The sequence below is a fragment of the Tauraco erythrolophus genome, chromosome 5, assembly GCF_009769465.1.
Source record: "Tauraco erythrolophus isolate bTauEry1 chromosome 5, bTauEry1.pri, whole genome shotgun sequence".
Lineage (NCBI taxonomy): Eukaryota > Metazoa > Chordata > Aves > Musophagiformes > Musophagidae > Tauraco > Tauraco erythrolophus.
The window spans coordinates 72,129,763-72,149,254 of NC_141469.1; the positions used below are offsets into that span (position 1 = coordinate 72,129,763).

Below are 19,492 nucleotides of genomic sequence, written 5' to 3' on the forward strand. Positions count from 1 at the left end.
TGGTTGCCAGTTACCTGGAGCTAGGGTATCATTTATTTATTTCCTCCTTTACCCTCTCTCTCAAAGAAGACGATGGGCAGGTTCTCAGCCTACCTACGTGGTGGACTTTAGGTTACATCTCTGTAACAACCGAGTTTGATCTATAAATGTGCTTGGCTAAATGTCTGATCTGCAATACTTGTAATAGTTTAAAATTCAATAAATACATTTTTAACAGTTGCTCTGTGTTTGCACAACCTGCTATTCTGTGTGGGTCTTAAGACAAACCTGCTCCAGCCACAAATGTTGAAAACGGTTTTATTTTTACTTTCTCAAAACAATTTGTTTTCTCCCTCCCTCAGGCAATAAATAAAAAGTTAATTTCTAAAAAAAAAAAAAAAAACAACAAAACCATACATATGTACATCAGCCACACAGGCATCTTGTGTGTTGGATTGGACTGTGGGTAAGGAGAGAGGTAGGGTGGGAAATAAGGCTCCAGGTGGGTTGAAGATGCATTTTTCTAGACCAAAAGCTGCAGCAGTCTTGCACAGGTGAGCAAGACCCAGCTCTCGGGTGGAGAAAGGGCTGGTCATGAGGTGGAGGAAGCTTGAAAATGCTGGATGGATGACATCTCTGGGCCAGCCTCTCTTCCACCTGGCTGCTTCTCTCTTCGTTAGACCCCACCTGTGCCCCATCCTGCTCCATCCAGCAGTGGGATGGGTGGAGGAAACCAAACAGAGTAATCAAAAGCAGCCCAGACTGCTGCCCCCTGCTGCTTCTTTAATCCACAGGAGCTTGGACCCAAGTTTTGCAGGAACCCAGAGATCCACAGAGGCAAGAAGAGAGGCGTTTAGGACTGCATCTCCCCCTGCAAACCACCTCCCAGCCACAGATTGCTCTCTCCCTCAGGAACGGCTCAGCTGGTGACTCAGCAGGTGCCCGCCTGTTCCTGCATCACCTCCCCAGGCGCAGCTGACCCCAGGCAGCCCTGTGCCACCAGCCCTTCCTGCAGCTCTCCTTGTCACCCAGTGCAACTGGCTCAGGTAAGCAGCACCCACAGCTCTGTGCAAGAGAGAAGACTGCTGCACACTCCCTTTTCAACCCAGATGAGCTAGAGGCAGAAATATGGGGAGAAGGGGGGGGGGGGGTGTGTTTTTTTAAAAAAAAAAAAAACAAGACAATAAAACAGGGATGGAAGGAGATGAAGACCAGGCACTTGAGGAAACCTAGTATACTATTTTCTTCCTCCCCCAAAGAGCCTGGGCAATGGCAGGGTTTGTGGCGCTTACAACTTCCGTGCTTTCAAAACATAAAATTAAAAAGAAAAAAAAAAAAACACAAGATGAGGTAAGAAATTTCTCTACGAAAAAGACCTCAAGTCCGGGGTGAATGGCAGTGTCCGGCACTATTGCTTAACATCACAGGGCTCCGTGCCCACGTGCCCCCTCCACGCCTGGCACTACCTGCTTGGCTGGCCTCAGCCCCTGAGCTAACAGCTGGGCGACGTGGTGATAGGGCTGTGCAGGTACGGGAGGCTGCTGGGGGTGGCATGGACACCAACAGAGACTGGGAAGCTGAAGACAAACTGGGAGGTGGGGGTGGAAGTGGCCTTGCCCCGCTCCCGCAGTGTCCCCGAGGGGCTGACAGCTTCTACTGCGCATGAGGTGGCCAACACCTGTGACTCAAACTGCAGCAGCTGCCCCATGAAGCTGAAGTTAGGGGAGATGATGCTCCGGCGCTGTTTGACGAACTCAAAGGCCTCTTCCAGCTTGACACGCTTCTTCATCATCAGGTAAGCCAAGCAGATGGTGGCTGAGCGGGAGATACCAGCCTGGCAGTGGACTAGGACCCGGCCACAACACTCCTTCACCGAGTCTGGAGGGCAACAGGATGAGATGTGAGACCAATGCCCTTCCAACAAAGCCCAGCCCCTTACCAAGCCTGCAGGTGGTAGATGACCTCCCTCCCACCAGTGCCTGGTGGTCATGCACCACCCATCACTGGGTGCTGGACCCCAGCCCTTCTGAGCCAAAGGCTCTGGGTCTTTCAGGTAGGAACCTCCTGCCCTGATGGACACAGCTCTTCTCTGCAGGCACTCACCGATGTATTCAATTGCCTCCATGAACCAGGAGCTGATGTCAGCTTTGTGGTTATCCTCCACGGGGATACACTTGTACTGGTAGAGCCCCTCAAAGTGGTTGGGGCAGTCTGAGGAGACGTTCAGCAGGGCTGTGATGCCCAGTGCATCAAGCATGTCCCGCCGGGCGGCATGGTAGGCGCTCCCAAGGTAGAGGAAAGGAAGGATTTCCACAGGGCCACCCTGTTACAGAGAAAAAAAACAGATACAGGGGTGACCAGGGGACAGCAGTGGGCAGGACACACATCCAGATGGCTTGGAGGCCCTGAGCAATGCAGGCACCTGGCACCTGATTCAGGGCCCTCAGGGAGCAGAGGCTGCCTTTTCTGAGCTGTTAAACCCATTTCAGCCCTCCCCCTCCTCATCTTGTTCAGGAACGGGCAGGTGTGGTTAATAGGATATCGGCTTGTCCACTCCCCAGGGAGAACAAACACCTTGGGATCAGGAGGACCTCCATGTTCTCCCACAAGAGGAGAGGGAGCAGGGCTCTAGCTCTGCAGGCTGAGGGAGAGCAGAGAGACTCCAGCACTACCAGGTTGCAGTGCTGGAAAGAGTGGACAAAATAGCTGAGCACTGGGCTTCTAGACATACCTGATCATGAAGAGGGGTCCCACAGGAACTGCAGCCCAAATCCAGAGGCTCGGCACTGGTGGGGGGTGACACGTTGCTCAGGGACTTGGTTTTTGCACAGAATTCAGGGTACTCCGAGGAGAAACGCTCATAACCCCCTGCAAGGAGAGAGGCACAAAGTGTTATTCCAGGCTCCTTTCACAGCACTGCAGAACAGCACAGCTGGAGCTGACACGTCTCCTTGCGCCCTTCGCCACTAGATGATGCTACAGCGATGGAGCGTGGTCTCCTGCCCCTGGATGGGCAACCAGGCTCCTGGCAGCATGGGGGGACCATCCTCGAGGCCCCACCACTCCCTTGGAGCAAGAGCTCCGCAATGCTCTTGGCTGCCCAAAGTCTTTGGTCCCAGGGTTTAGTCCCCTACACACCACCAGCCAAAACCCCAGACCGAGGCCAAGGTTGCTCTCTAAGATGATGGAGAGAGGATTTGTTGCCAGCATCCTCTGACTTTACTGGGAAAAGCTGCTCCCAGGCCAAAGACTGTTCAGTTCCCAGCTTTCCCAGACACATCACCCTGCCACAAAGCACCGGGAGGTCTCCCACTTTCCCAGCCTGACCCTCCAGCCCAGAGCTCCCAAAACAGGCCAGGGAAGCCCTGGTGCAAAGCTGCACTCCAGAGAGAGGTGTCCACTGCCTCTCACGGACCCAAGTGCGAGATGAACATGGAGGTGAGCGCCCTGAGAAAGAGCAGCTTGCTCTTTCAACCTGCTGCCAGGAGGATAAGCAAAGGTGACCTCAGACCTTCCTGACAGCAGGCAAAACAAGAGTAGAGCCCATCGACTTCCCAGGACAGGGAAACTGCAGCATTGAATGCAAATAAATGCTTCTGCTGAGATTTCCTTCCCTCATTAAAATCGAATCAATAGCCCTGATGTCCTTGTGCAGTCTGAACTTTAGCCTTAAAAAACAACGGAAATCAGGTATGTTACTATCACCACAGGAATCCAGCTCGGCCGAGCCCTGACTCTCAGGATAGCTCCTGAAGACTCCCCCCAGCTATAGGACTTTTGCCTGCCAGAACACAGGCAGCAGGACACGCATTCCTTATCCAGCCTTAGCTCCAAGCCTGCCCTGAACCAGGCTGGATGTTCCAAAGACCAGTGGATGCAAATGCCTCCAGCAAAGCAGCCCAGGAATACCCAGGCAGCCAGAGACCAACTTTGCCAGCATCTCAGTGTCCTTTATGGTTTCCTCCACCTCCACAAGGAAGGGCTCTAGTACCTTAAAGCAGAAACATGTATACACATCACTGCATTTGTCTTGTCCCTCTCACACGAGCAGGGCAGTTGGCAGAGGCTGTGTTTCCAGGGCCTGACACCCCTTTGCAGTCCTACTTGTTCGATTTAGAGGAATACCCAAAAATAAGCGCCCCTATTAGACATCTTCAGGAGGTCTGATCCTAAAACGCCTGGATCTACCACATCCCACTCTGGTGGCCACCACTCCATCCTGAGAGGGAGAAGCTGCCCAGGGTGATGTGCAGAAATGGGCTCCCTCCTTGGAAAGGCTGAGTGACCCTTTCAAACAGCTAAAGGTGTTTCTCCTCAACGTATCTCATCAGATCTAACGCCCGTTCAGTCAAGCGCCACATCCAGCAGCTCCATCCAGTGGCGTGCAGGCCCTACCCGGCACAGGAACCACGCTGCGTGGGTGTCCATTGCCAGGCAACACTCAGCTGGACTGTTTCACGGGGAACCTGGCAGTAGTCTGTTCTGCACAAATCGGATCCAGGTCTCCATCACGACCTGCACCCAACAAATCTGCATTCGGACAGGCACAGTGCTGAGCTAGCACGGCTCTTGCGAAATAAGAGCCGGCTCGAGAATGTTAGTAGCAATGTGGTAAGCGAGGAAGAGGTCTCTAGTGTTGAGACTGTGTCTCTAGGAGCCCCTTCCTTAAAGAGATTGGAAACCCCAAACAACCTCCCATGAGAACCACAGGGGCACCAGAAGCCCTCAGTTGCCAAAGGCCACCCTTGAAGCACAGCACGGTTTCCTGCCACACGCGCAGCTCCCAGCATCACAACTGCTCATGGCGAAGGACCCGAAAGCGTGTTCCCAAGCGAGCCCTCGCTGCGCAGGCACTCCCACAGCAGCGCATCGTATCGCATCCTTGGAACAGCTCCTGCTGCTTTTACTGTATCTAGTACCAGAGAAGTGCGAGCTCCTCCATCTATCAAGCTTCTTAATGGATTTGCTACTCTGCATACACATCCTCACCCCTGCTGTAAGTAAACCAAGGAATAAATTAACTCTCGGGCTGTAAAGGAAAACAGAAAAAACCCCACAGAGCTCATCCAGGAACCCCAGCTGAGCATCCCCCTGCTCTAAATCATGTCATGGCAATTCTCAGGACCAGCAGCTCCAACTGCTCACGGCGCCTCCTTTTACAGCTGCTGAGGCCGAGAGCGTGGCGGAGGGAAAGCCCCGATCACGGCTGTATCCCGCAAAAGGAGCACCGGCACCCCGGCGGTTTCAGCCCACTGCGAAGGGACATCGGCGTCACACCCGGGATTTGCTCCTGCACCGGCACCTTCCCTGCGCCGCGAGGCTGGCGATGAACTCGGAGGAAGAGCGGGGGGATCTCGCCTCCGCTTCCATCTGGCGTGGGTTCGCACCTCGCCGCCGGGATCTGCGCGCCAGCCCAGCCACGGCCGGGTCCTGGGCCGGCCCCGCGGCTCGCTCTGCCCGCCGTGGCTCAGCACCCACGCTCGGGGCGGACGGCGGCGCTGCCCCCGCACCCCACCTCCGGGGCCACGGCCGCACCGCCTCGCTGGCTGCGACCCCCAAGCGCGGCACCTACAGCCTCCCGCCCGCCCGCTCCCAACTTCTGGCCGGACAGCCGGGAGGAGGAAGAGCAGGAACGGGGCGCCGCGAGGCCAGACCCCCGTCGTCGGGGCGGGGGCCGCCCGCAGCCGGGCGCCCCGGGGACGCGGAGGCTGCCCGCGGCCGGGTCCCACCGGCCACCCCCGCCCTCCCGCCTCGCTTGTCGTCGTCCCCCCCACACCCCCCACCCCCCCGCCGCCGGTACCTGCCAGGAGGCGGATGTCGGCGCGCGCCGTGTCGCGGCGGAGCGCGCGCACCACCAGCGCCACGGTGCTGTCCTCGCGCAGGGCCTCCGCGCGCGGGCTGCGCTCGTCGTACACCACGACGGCGGCGTACAGCCCGGCGCGCAGCCGCGCCCGCACCTCGCCCTCGGCCGGCAGGATCTGCTCCAGGCTGACGGCCCCCTTGGCCCGCCGCCGCACGATCGTGTTGCAGCGCACGTTGAGCGCCCCGCGGATGTGGCCGGCGCTGTGCGCCAGGAAGGGGCGGCAGTCCAGCACCAGGCACCGCCCGGGGCCGCCGGGGCCGGCCTCGTCGCGGCACACCAGGCGCCGCAGCGCGCTGCCCTCCATCTCCCGCAGCCCCTCGGTGGCCACCATGGCGGGGGGGGTTGGGGGGGGAGGCGGCGGGGCCCTGCGCCCGCTGCCGGCGTCGCTGCCGGTACCGCTCGCGCACCCCCGCGCGCGCGGCAGAGCCTTTACTACCCGGCGGCGGCCGGCGCGCGCCCGCGCCCCGCCCCTCGCCCCGCCCCGCCCATTCATCCCGCGCCGGGTGCCGCATGAATGGACGGAAGGCGGCGGGCGGGCGCGGGCGACGTCACCGCCTCCATTCACAAAAAAAAGCCACCAGCGCCGGCCTTGCCGCCGGCCGGCCATGTTTGTGAATGTCTCCTCGGTTTGTGAATGGGGGAGAGCGGCGCCGCGCCTCGGTCACGGCGGGGCGGCCCTCGGGCGCGCTGCCCGTGCGCGGTGCCGCCCCCGCCGGGACCCCCCTCTGCGGGGCACACGTGCGTGCACACGGGCACACGCGCACCGCTGGTCACAAGCGTACGTGCACACACTGCAGGGCGCACGCTCGTGTGCACACGCACGGGCACGCGCACACTGTAGAGGACACGCGTGCACGCGCGCGCGCAGGTAGGCGCGCACACGTCGCGGGGCACACACGCGGGCACACGCAGCACGCGCTCTCCTCTCCTCTCCTCTCCTCCTTTGTCCCTCGGCTCCCATCCCGGCTGGGCCGCCGGCTGCCGCGGCACCGGGCATCCGGCCGGGCCCGCTGACAGTCCTGCGGGGTGCCCGGGCCGCGTGTCTGCCACCGGCGCGTTCTCCCTGCCAGGGGATGACAGCCCGTTAGCTGCGGAGCCTTTAAAACCACCCCAGCACCCTGCCTGGGAAGCAGCCCAGCGCAAGGCTCTCGGAGTGGATTCCTCACGTGGAGGAACACTATTTTCGGCTAAAAGCCACAGGAGCAAATTCACAGCCCTGAATTGGCCGCAAGAGGGTCTCCCCAAAACCACCACCTCAACACCAAGCAGTCATTTCATCCAGAAGTCCCCATTTGGGATGATTTCAGACAAAAACCAACACCGGCGACTGTGCTGAAGGTGTTTCCTGCAACCAGACGCTGGCCGGCCCCAGGTGAATCTCCTTCAGAGACCTGAAGGCGCACAGCTACCCTGAAGTGGACCTGGACGTGGTATAAGGTTAAGGGCTCAATGTTTATCCAAGCCCATCTGCCTCGGTCACGGCTCGGCGTTCCACAGAGGGCAGCGTTTGGACAGGCAGCTTGGCTTCCCCTCCCCTGCATGCCCTGTAGCTGTTTATTTGGGCAAGGCAGGGCAACACCTTGCTGTGTGTGTGCCTACCTGGGAGGAATCCAGCCTACCACGTGTGTTCAAGGGCTACAGTTGGTGACACTCCTGTGTCCCAACGACACCATTCCCTTACTCTCTGCTCTCTGGCTGCTGCTGGTTTCTCCCCTCCGTCTGCGTCAGCCTGATCTTTGTACCCCGGCTTCTATGTGCCGTGCCAACCCTTCGCCAGCCAAGCCAAATGAAGTTAGCTATGGGGGAAACAGCTGCCATTTATGTGGTACACCCCTCTCCAGGAACACATTTATTTGAACCTAATACCATACGTAATACAACAGGGGTGGAAAGGGAATTTTCTCCTTTTATCAGACACAAGGAAAGAAGAAACCTATTTCTACTGAACTAAAGCAGACCCTGACTGGCCAGCGACACACCAGGAAGATGCTTTCCTCCTTCAGAGGATGCTGTGTCAGAGACCAAAACTCGAACTGAGAATCTGATTTCAAACTTCCTAAAAACTACACTCTCATAGCGACATGACTCCAACTCAGGTTGGACCATCAGAACGCCTTAGGAAGTTTTACTCAAGAGCTGGAGGAAAATGGGGATCTGATCACTGCAGTTAGCTCAAGAGGAAATCTAGTTAACTTTGTCTATGGAGGTGTTACAATGGGACAAACAAGAGCCGTCAGAAATGCTTGCAAGGCAGAAGCCACAAGGCAAAGCACAATTACATGGGGTGGAGGGGCAGGACTGGGGAAAGGGGGAGGGGTGGGCATGGGAGAAGGCCATCCAGCTTCATGTTCTGACTTGGCAAACCTGGAGAAGCGTGAAAGCGAAAATTCCTGTCAACTGTCAAACAGCATCCGTATAGCACAAACTGAAATACATCCTGCTGGAAAACAGACAATCCAAAGAAAAGAGAGAGGGCAAGAAGCTTCATTTCCTTTGCAACAGAGTCGAAGAATTGTCTTTTACAGGCCCTGGCCAGAAGAGGCAGTTGTGGCAGGAGGCTGGAGGGAAATGAATTGTCAAAGGAGACGCACATTTGGATGATTAAATGTCAATATGTACCTTGAATTAAGGAAAGGGAATTTACACCTCATCTCACTGTGGTAGCGAAAACCAAGTTAGAGCCAGGCTGTAAATTTGCCTGCCAGCAGATACCAGTTTGTTTGGCTACCTAAGTGCTTTTCCCGCCCAGAGAAATGCTGAAGCATGAGTCCCCCTGGATGGCCGATGGCTGCTGTGGGCAGCTGGCAGGCGGCTGAACCCAGTAAGCCCTCTGGGCTCCTCCAGGCTTTCCTGGCTCTGCTCCCCACTGCCTCCTGGCCCCTGTGCACACACATGGGGTCCTGGCATGCTGCGTGCGTCACGCCACAGGTCTCAGCTACCCAGCAGACATGCCTGTCTCTGTGCCACCTGGTGTGGAACACAGGCCAGGATTTTGTTATGCTGGAGTTTTCCCAAGTGCTCGGTTCCCTCCATCCTCCTGATCAGCCGGTCAGCTGGCTGTACGGCTGCGGATGGACGAAGCACAGAGCTGTATCCCCACTACTCTCGGCACGTGGCAGAGGTTGCAGCATAAGGATGCTGCTGCCTTCCCCCAGTAGCTCCCAGCGGTTAGCCAAAGGGTTGAGTGATTTGCCCTGGCATGCACAGGGAGCCTTTGGCAGAAATAAAAGGCAGAACCAAGGTCTTAACAGCTTGCAGGTTTGCGCTTACCCACAAAACCCAGCCTTCCTGGTGTGCCGCAGGGTCATTGCTCTTTCCTGTCCTCATGCAGCACCTTACGGTGCTCCTTTCATGGCATCTCTCTTTGTCACAGCATTCCAGGCTGGGGAAAGCATCCTCCTGTCTGCAAAAGGCAGTGCAGCAGTGAAAGAGTTAACAGATTCATGTTAATAAATTCAGTCTCTCTTTTCCTCTAGCGCATATTTGCATATTAATGGAGGGGAATTGTAACGAACCTGTCTAGGGAGGCTGAAGGAAAAATTATGCAAGGTTGGCTGAGAAGGCGGAGGAGGGGGAAATGTTCATTTCCAGTGCTTTCCAATCCCTCAGCTGCAAAAGCATGTGAGCAACCGGAGCTCCAAGGCAGCGCCTGGCGGAGCGTGGGACACCCTGGAAGAGAAGGGAGTACCTGAGCGCAGGTAGCTATTCAGACCCACCTGCATCCCTCCTGTGCTGGCTTCTCATGGCCAAGCTTCACATCGCCCCAGACACACTTTTATTTTAAACCCAGGGCCACAACAGCAGATTTCAGCAAGCATGTCCCACATCATCGCCCTGTCCTCCAAGGCCTCCGGATAAAATGCAGCTCTTGGTGGGCTGTCAGCAGAGCAGCTCTTCCGCAACTCGTTTTCAGCAGAGCATCTGTCTGAGCTGTTCAGCATAACTGTGCTTGGGTGCAGGGAAAGCTGGAGCCAGGGAAGAAGATTTGATTGAGGCTGGGCTGAAGCACCTCCCTTGCCTGTCCCTGCTCCTTCACACCAGGGTGTGAGTGGCTGCAGCAAATGCTTGAAGCTTGCTACAATCTTTGTTGCCTCAAACCCCAAAGCCCCTCACGCCAGCCCGAAAGCCTCTGACAGCATGTGAAAAATGCCAGGAGCTTTGCCAGGTCTGCTTTCTCCACACTCTGCTGAGGTATCAGTTTATAATCTCCACTCCAGTGGACTGCCCTACGGATTTTATCTCAAGAAGGACAAATAATCTGTTGCTTTTGTCATGCAATAGCAGATAGAGTGAGGGTTTATAGTCATGGGGAAATCAGCTATAAATCACTAGATAGGAGACTCTGGGCCCCTGATCTGATCTAGATGAGAAGATGGAAAAAGCAGCCTTTATTCCTGAAAGCAAAGCAGCCCTTCTGCAGAACAGTGATGGGGCACTCCATGTACCCCACCAGCTGCAGCTGATTTGTGCCCATGCAAATGTGTTCAAGGCAGGACCCACGCAAATTAGCAGATGTAAAATGGCCCAAGCCATTTTCTGCTGCAGGTTTGGGTTCCTTTCTCTCTCTCTCTCTCTCACCTCTCTGCCTTTTGCCAGTGCCCCGTCTCTGCCTGTGAAAGTCAATGTGGCTCCAACCACATTGAGTGAGAAACATGAGGTCTGATCGAGGACGGGCGGTGAACAGGAGCGGGATTTTAAAAGGATACTTGGCTTCCTCTAGATGGTTAGTTCAGGCAGTTAATTAGGGCTGGGGCAGGGGGGAGGTTCCACAACAGGCCACCTATGGAAACAGAGAGGCTCCCTCCCTAAAATTCCCATGCTGTTTCTTTTTGACCTGTTTGGTTTTAGGGAAGATGTGGGGGGGACACAAACTGCAGGGTTTGGAGGTTAGCTGCTGGCAGCATTCCCAAGGAGTGGCTGGTGGCTGGTGGGTAAGGGCCTGTGGATGCGATGCATCACTCCAGCTCAGAAGCACTTAGCAGCCCATTGGTCCCACAGACATGGCAGACTTGCCCCTCAATATCACCAGGACCCAGAGACCAGCCCTGATATGGGGCCCTGCAGGTGCAGAGCCAGTCTGCCTGTCCCCTGGGCAGAGCATCTTCCAGCACGGGTTCAATTTGAGTGGTGGCCGGTTGGATGCAGGGTCATTGCTGAACATTTCTGCAGCCTTGGCTTACAAGGGTGAGCCGCATCAGTCAGCTGCTTCCTGACATAAGAGTCTGCGTGAGTTGTCCTTGACATTTTGTCATTTTTGATATAACTGTGATGCTCTGCCGGCTGTCAGACCCCATCAGTACCCTTTGCCCATCCCCTTCAGTCTCCTGCCATCTCCAAAAGCCCTGAAGCTTTCCCTATTCCAGGTGTCAGGACACACATAGTCTGCAGTCATGTTGTTACAACCACAGGTGTATAATAAGTGAGGTGGATAAAACAAGCACATAGGTCCTGTAATCCCAAAATTTCAAGTGCCATGGGAATTAGACTAATATCTTTGGCTGCAGGATTTGGGAATGCAGCAGAGCCAGAGAAGTGGATCTGTGGAAGCAAGTTGATCCCCTCCTCTCATTTTGCTGTGAGACACACTTAGTGTCAGGGATCAGTTTTGGAAACTGAATTGAAACCAAAAAGAGTTGTGGCATTTCAACCTTTAACAGAACCTGTGACATTTTGCCTTATCACGCATCGAATCCTACGTGGTTGTGAAGCCCCAAAAGCCTCCTGAAAGCCTCCTGAAAGCTCTCCAGCCCTGGTGCAGTATTTAATCGCAGGCATGCAGATCCTAGCAGCTGCCTTCTTTGGGGACATCGCTGTTTGCCAGTTGAAAGAGAAATGCCTCGCTTGAATTTCCCAGTGTTTGGTTAAGCATCCGGCCTCTGTGATAGGATTGAAGCTGAGCTTTGAATGACGTTTTTTGCTAGGAAGAAAGGGCTGGGGAAGAGACATTTCTCCCTTGGGCTTAAGATCATAAATAAGGCAGTGTTATGTAAGTGTGGCTATAACCTGTTTATCCATAGTGTCAGACTCATACGATCAGGCTGTGAATGACAAATCTCCCACTAATTTCTATGAATATAACAGTGGTCTCTATTTGAGTTTTGAAGCAGCAGTGGAAATGCATGTTGTTCTGTGTCAGCAGTAACTGGGTCTCCCCTCCAAATTAGAACGAAGGAGGGGTGACTTCTGTCTGGCTCTTCTTCTTATACAGGCACAGTGGGCGCAATTGGCTTCAGGCAGCTCCCCTGTACTCATTCCTGATCCCAAGGCCCAAATGGCAGGCACTAGGGGAATGGAAACCTGCTGCCTTTCCTGGGAGAAACCTGGGCTCTTGTCCCTCAGGCAGTGGGCCAGGCAGGAGCTGGGCTCTTTCGGCAGGACTGTGCCAGCAGCACTTTGCCCTTTTGTGAGGCATGGAGGTGCTGAAGTGTTCACCCAGGTGTCAGGGCATGGAAACCAGAAGTATCAGCTAGCAAGGTCAAATCAACGTAAGGAGCGCCGGCTCCCAAACTGTGTTAACCAGGGGAACACCTTGCTGCAGGACCCTGGGTGTGCTCAGCGTTTACAGAGTTTCAAAACCAGAAGGATAAATTCCTGGAAGCAAAGCTCATCGGGGGTTACTAAACACAGGGAGATTGCTTAGCCAGAAGTATTCAGAGGCTAGAAGTGTGGCTGGAGTCCCTACAGCATACACTTGCCCTGTGTCTGCATATCTGTCCCCAATATTGGTGCTGCTCAATGTAAAGCTGCTGAGCAGGGTGGTTTGAACCAAAATGGCCACACGTAGCCTAATGCAGCCATAGCTGTGTGGGTCTAACTTGGTTGGCACAGCCTGATGTCTGCCTGGGATCAAGATAATGGCAACTGGGTATAAAAAAACAAAGGAAGATTCAAACCCAGAAATGGCTCCTGGAGCACAGAGAAGCAGTCTTTGTAATTGCAACCAGGCAAAACCCCAAATCAGTTTCAAGTTTAAAGCCAGACTTTTTCCTTCCTCATCGCCTCACAATCCAGGCTCTGCCCTGAGCACTGTCTCAGCGTGGCAAACCATTGCACATCACTGCTTCTCCCAGGGTCCCTCTCGTGGCCTCCGTGCCGGCAGCTATGGACTGTAGAGACTTGAGCATCACAGCCATCCACAGGAGGCCATAGCAAGAGGAGAAAGTCTGAAATCCCTGGGGGGCTCCTTTGTGCCTCCAGCTAATCTTCCTTCCCTGCTTCACAGACGATATCAGCTCCTGCTGCGGCCTGATCACACAAATCCAGAGGACACGCATGGCCCTGGCTTGTCATGCCCTACAGTCCCCCGCCGGAGATGAAGCAGCCATAGGGTAAAGTGTGGATGGCCCAGGGGGTCAGAAGCGATCGCAGCTGCCGTGATGTTTTCCTAGACACCCCCAGCAGAGCCCTGTGACTGATTCACCTCCTGTCTTGGTGCATCAGGCATTGACTCACACCCAAAATGCGTCAGATGGTTGTATCCATGGAGGGCTTCATGGGCTTTGCCCCAAGCATCCCCACTGAACTTTGAAGCTGAGTCTTCTTTTGGAGGGGGAGGCAGATGGGAGACCTTTGCTGACGATGGTCTGGGCCTCCACAGGAACGTGAAACCAGGCGGGACGATTCCCCCAGCCTCCTGCAGTTTGCTTCTCAGTAGTCTCCTGTGCTGGTGTGAGGTCTCTCTGGCAAAAAGAAAGACCTGATCTGAGATAGGCCTGATCCTGCTGCCTTTGCAGTCATGACAAATCCCATGGTTACTCCAGCAGGGACAGAGGGACCCAGCAGAGATCTCCGGCTTTCAGACCACTGCCAAACAGACACTCTCGTGGCTGAAATCGACTTCTGCAGCAGCTGGTGTGCAGATGGATGGATAGGCACGTGCCAGAGCCTGGCTGGCAAGACTTCACACCCTTGAAAATCTCTCCCAGAAGCTCACTCTTTCTGCACTCTGCTTTGCCCAATGAGTTCATTAAAGGGAAAAGAAAACCCCCGGCAGAATAGGAAATGCTCTGACATACTCCTTGACGTCCAGGCCAGCCAGAGGCCATCACTGACTCTCTGAGCTGCCGCCCTCAAACTGGGGGGCTTAACTCCAGGAGTGGTGTCAAGCACCAGCACCATTGGCTCAGCAGAAATCAGGAAAATATCCAGTAGAGACAGTGAGCAGCAGAACAGCAGAAACAGTAAAACTACATGCTAAAGAGATGCACTTAGTAGATGTCCCAGCCAGTCTAACAACGCTGGGGGCACTCAGAGGATGTTTGTATTCCAGCCATAATACAGAGGTGTAAAAGGTGCAGCCAGATCAATGGCCTGGCTGCAAGTGCAGCTGACCTGCTTCAGGCAGCTCGGAAACAGCCTGAACCTGGGCAAGCGAGCCAGTGCTTCCCAGGCAACTCTTCCCGTCTCATTCAATGTGCCTGGGGGACTTCCTGAGCCAGCGCTGGGATTTGTGCCCCTAATAACCCCTCATAGATTTTTCCGCCATGAATAGGCCTGGGTGCTTTTTGAACTCATGCAAATATTCAGCATCCCCAGCATCCTGCAGCAAGGAGTTCCACCACTTCATTATGCCAGAGCCACTTCTTTGGGCCTGCTTTGAACTTGCCACCTCCTTGGTTCACTGCTCCTCCCCATTTGTGTCCGGGAAGAGACAGTCCTTTCAAACCTATCTCCCTCCAGTAATGGGAGCAGAAGAAATGACATCTTACTTGCTGCTTTATTTGGGCAACTGACAGTGTTGCCTTGAATTAATTGATAAGAGCAAAGTATAATTCTGCACAACTAATTCAGGAAATATTGCCCTTATGGCACCTTGTTTGCTTTATCACACAAAGGATACATAGACAGGTTTCTCCTCAGCATTCATAGAGAGCTTATCGCCATCAAGACTCACTAAATAAAGTTGTCAGGACATCATCTTCTGAGAATGGCAACGTATAGCACCTTATCCCAGGGGATGGAAATTATTTATGAAAGTCTTTTTATGAGGCTCTCCAGGTTGCTGGTCATTCAAGCCCTATTGTTCTGAGCTCTGAGCTCCAGCTCGGTGAGCTCATAGGGTGTAATATGATTAGCAGAGAGGAAGTCGTGTCTTTGTGGAGTTCGGCATGATGTGGGAGCCTGCACGCATTTGTACTGGTCTCTACTGCCGGCACACACTTGCCAGTGGCTGATAAGAAAGGAGAAGTGGTCAGATGATCACCTCTGAAGGCAGAGGAATGAATAGATAGTCTCCGGCAAGCTTTGCATAGGAGGCAAAACGTATGGGTGGGACAAGTCATGTAGGCACACAAATGTGTCTGTCAGGTCTGAGGTTGTTCTTGCCTGTTTTCAGCATTGCTGCCGTAACTCCCCAGTACACAGCTCCAGTGACAAGGCCATCTGTTTTGCCTTGACAGCTGGCAGCTAGCAGAGACCAGCATGAGCAGTCGGCCTCCTTCAGAGCCAGCCTACCACTAGACTTGCTCAGAAAAGCCATTTCAGCCATGCCAGATGAACGTCACCAGCTGCCCAGGTCAGAGGCACAGGAAGTGCGGGCACCACGGCACCGGCTCCTCCCAGCCTCACACCAAATCCCTCCTGTACTACAAGGCAGCAAGGTCCCAGGGCAGGGCCAGTCCCCAGCGTCATCTCATTTCACTCCTGTGTTTTAGCAGGGAGAAGGTACAGCAGGGCTGTTCACCCTGGCTGTACTTTCCCTGGATTCTTTTTATCCATTTTCTTTCGAAAAATAAAGGATTTTTCTCTCTCTCTTTCTCTCTTTCAGTATCATTGGTGTGACCGTTACTCAGTGTCTGAGGGGGAGCGTGGTGAGTAACAGTGCTGGGCATGAGGAAAGACTGACATAGGAAAATGCAGGCGAGGAGGAGGAAGGGGTTCAGACAGTGTGGCCCCACAGGCTCTCCAAAGGGCAGAGCAATGGTGACAAAGTGCACAAAAGAGGAAGCAAAAGACAAAAATGAGGAACTGCCAGCCCTCCATTGCGTGTCCCCTGGGGAAGGTGTGCAAGACCAAGTCCCCAGAGCGTGTTATCCAGCAATGCGTGGCCAGCTGGTGGCTGAGGGCCTCATGGCTGCCCCCTCCATCTCTTCTGTGCCACCTCTGGGAGCCTTTCTGGGCGGCACTGCCCTTGCTAGTACCACAAACCTGAACCTCATCTGCCTGGTGCTGATCCCACGCATCTTGCTGCAAGGGGAACGGGGTTGTCTGCAATCACAGGGGTCCCCTGGGGATGGCCACCTCCTTTCCAATATTTGCTAGGCTTCTTCATGCAGAGAAGGGACCTGGCACCCCTTCTGGGAAAGCCAGCCTCAGATGATGCCTTTGGAGCATCCTACAACTTCTTAGCATCCTTGGAGCTCTTCTGAATAGAGGAATACCTGGCTGCTGGACCTGACCTGGGTCTGAATGCACTGCTCGGAGAAGTTAAGCTGAACTCTAATTTCAAATGTTGCCTTAAAAAGATGGCCAGGCACTTTTTTAACAGAAGTAGCCTTGAGACTATCCCACTAGAAATAGGGGCTTACAGGAGTTTTGAGGGAGAGAGGTCATCCCATCTGCCAGCATCAGTGATGCCACCAGGAGGCTTAGTTTGAGGAAGGGAAACTGAGACAATTTACCCAGAAGCAAGGACCTCAAGGGGTTACCACCACATGAAGGGAACCTCATTAATCAGGATTAGCACCTGGGATCTCCCACCAAGGTCAAAGCCAGAGGTGCAATTGCAACGCATGGCAGTCCCTGCACCCCCCTTGCACTACACACTGGTTTCAGTTCCACCCGAAACTTCTCCTGGGCTTAAATGTGTGGTATAAGACCAAAAAGGAAAGGAAAATTTCCAACAAAAGGGTTTTTCAGAGCTGTCCATTGCGTTTGGCCTTATAAAAGCTCACTTGAACTGCAAGGAAAATTTCTGTAAATGTGCCAACACAACTGCTTCGCAGAAAAATTTTGAGGGCCACAATGGTATCTCTTCTGCAGACCTCCTGAGCCAAGGGAAGACTACCTGACTTTCCCTCCCTGTATCTGGAGAGCAATTTGGTAGTGATGTGCTTTTGCTTCCTTACCTGAGGGCTGGCCTCCCTCTTTCTGTGTGCTTGGGAAAAACTGCAAAGGTCTCAGGGTGAAGCTGAGCTTTCTAATTCTCATCAAATCTGTTGTGATAATTTTCACCCTTTCCTCCCTGTGTTACACATGTCCAGGTCAGCTGTGCTGCTGGACAGCTGAGGAAACCCACTCTGCAGCACTGAGGTGTTCCATCTCATCCTACCCTGTCCTGTCCATCAGGAAAGAGTCCATTTCTTATATCATGCTTTCTTTTTTTCTGAACTTCCTTGATTGAGCCTGTTGGAAAAAAATAGCTGTGTCAAAGCACTAGGGAGTGTAAAGAGCCTGGAAACACCAAAAGCATCAGGGCAGAGCATCCTTCCTCCCCAGGAAAGTGCAACCAGGGCATACAGCAAGCACTGATGTGCATGTGCCCGTCATGTCAGTGTCTGGTGAGGAAAAGGACTGGGATGAACAAATTAATTGTATACATGAGTTTTTGCCACAGTCTTACTGGTTCAACGCTGAGTATTTTGGGGTATGGACATGTCTAGGCATGGCACACTTAGCCACCATGGATTGGTTTTGTATTAGCCCATTTCCTTTTCCCTGACACAGGAGAAATTTGTCTTGCATTAGCGTTATTTCCTACCCGCTTAGAAAGGAAGACGTGGGTGGTGGCCACATCCCCTTCTCTGAAGGGCGACCCCAGTGAAGGGGGCCCCGGCGCCATAGGGGAGGGAGCAGAGGAGGCCCACTTTGCCATGGCATCCGCTCGAAGCATGCCAGACTCAGCTTTTAACCTGCTGTCACACAGCCAGGGGTCAGCCCTGTCTGCAACACACCCTCCTCATCCTCACCTAACCATCACAGCAGCACAGACGGCTCCTCGCTGCCCAGCCTCGTTGGCTGCACACCTGCCTTCCTGCAGCATCCCTTCCTCAGCTGGAAATCCCTGGCAGGCAAAATGTCCTCTTCGTCCCCTTTTTCCCCAGAAGCTATGCCATCCTGCATCATCCATTGCTTGGCAGGAAGTTTTCTGGCATGACTGCAGGTGTCGGCAGGGAGGTTGGGTAGCTGCTGCGACCACTGGCCATGAGAAACAAAGTCCCAGCAGGGAAAGCTGGCCAGGCTCATGAATGACCGCTACTTGCTTGATGTAATGAGCGAATATTGTTAACGAGCAGCTGCGATCTCCTTCCTCTGTGCCCTCCCTCTTCCCATGCACAGAGGCAAGGTCAGGGTGTCTGGGCAGGCATCTCCCTCCTTGACGTCCTGTGCATTTGTATCCCAGGGCTGGCGGAGATGCTTGCTGGAGCTATGCCAGCTCGTGCAGCCTCTTTCCCTTGGCCCTTCAACCTCCCAGCCAGAGCAGTTATACCTATTGCATGGCTTCTCAAATCCCCACAGCATGTGATGGTGTAGGGATGCATGTGCTTAAGCGCAGAAACCCACCGACTCAGACCAATTCAATGCCCACCTCGCTCGGCTGTGGAGCAGGGGAGTGCCCAGACCCTTCAACCCAAACAGATACTGGCATATTTGCGCCCTTAGATGCTCTCTCTGAGGGCCAGTGCTCTTTGGCATTAAGGACTGAGTCTCTAGCATTATCATTTTGTTGGCAGACAAGATGTTAAGATTAGGGGAGGACAAAAGAAAGGGCTGGAAACGCGCTCTGTTTCCTAGAGGCGGCCGCTCTTTCTCCTCCCGAATTGCCCAGTCAGCCACAAGATGAGTCACTGGTCTCCCGTGTTTCCACCTGACCCACTTTTGGCTTGTCGGGGCTGACTGCAGAGCTTTTGTTTCTAGGATGCACATACGCACAGCCACGGAGCTGTGGTGCTTTGGGCTTCTCTGGTGTGAAATAACCTGGAAGCAGGTGAGGCAGGTGAGCTTTTCAGTCCTTGGTTTCCCTTGAAGGCACAAAATGATGACCCTCCCAGGCCACCATCATCCAGGCTCCAGTGGGAAGGTCCTGGGGCCCTTGTCTGAGCTCTGTGCAGCTACTGCAGGGAGGTTTGACCCCCAGCAGCTCCAAGCTGAGCCTGGGGGTCTGGGGCTGTGAAGCTGTTATCCCGTGGTTAGATTTCCCCTGGGGAAGCTGAAAGGAATAAACAGCAGATGGGACAGCTCATTCTGCTCGCCTGCTAATGGGTTTCAGCAGGCTGCTCCTAATTTGCATCCCTCCTGTCTTTAGAAAGGTAGTGTCACAAGTCAGGACGCTCGTGCAGCCCAAAGGAAAAGCATCTCTCTGAGGCTCAGATGGCTGTGCCCACCAGGTGCCTGTTTGCCTCCTCACTGCTATGTCGAGTGTGGACCTCTCCTCTTCCAAAACCAGGAGCAGCACTGTTTTGAACCACAGTTGAAATGATTAGCTGAGAAACACGGATTAGCAGCAGAAGGCAGACATGGCATCCCAAGCTCAGGAGCAGCCCTGGGAGGCAGTATAAATAGACACGCACTTGCTCCACTTTGTGCGTGGTGGTGTCATGATTTTTTTTCCCCAGCCCAAGGGAAATTCCTGGGGGTGAAATGTCCATCCCAATCGTATTTTCCGTGTCCAACTCATTGTACTTCCTATTTACTCAGCCACTGCATCTTGAA

General features: G+C 54.2%; 1 protein-coding gene across 1 annotated transcript; it reads right to left on the bottom strand.

Moving 5' to 3' along the window:
* Positions 1 to 1,471: 1,471 nt before the first annotated feature.
* DUSP4 (dual specificity phosphatase 4) lies at positions 1,472 to 6,173 on the bottom strand. Its single transcript, XM_086611975.1, has 4 exons — positions 5,780 to 6,173; positions 2,711 to 2,847; positions 2,083 to 2,302; positions 1,472 to 1,857 (listed from the first exon to the last, which is right to left on the bottom strand). Exons 1-4 carry the CDS (start codon positions 6,171 to 6,173, stop codon positions 1,472 to 1,474), a joined length of 1,137 nt encoding a protein of 378 aa, XP_086468101.1.
* Positions 6,174 to 19,492: the final 13,319 nt, after the last annotated feature.

Excerpts from the sequence above, each read along its gene's own strand:
- DUSP4 (XM_086611975.1), bottom strand. The coding sequence starts at position 6,173 with ATGGTGGCCACCGAGGGGCTGCGGGAGATGGAGGGCAGCGCGCTGCGG. Across the intron at positions 2,848-5,779 it reads CGACATCCGCCTCCTGGCAG|GGGGTTATGAGCGTTTCTCC; the intron begins GTACCGGCGGCG and ends CTCTCCTTGCAG. Across the intron at positions 2,303-2,710 it reads GGACCCCTCTTCATGATCAG|GGTGGCCCTGTGGAAATCCT; the intron begins GTATGTCTAGAA and ends TCTCTGTAACAG.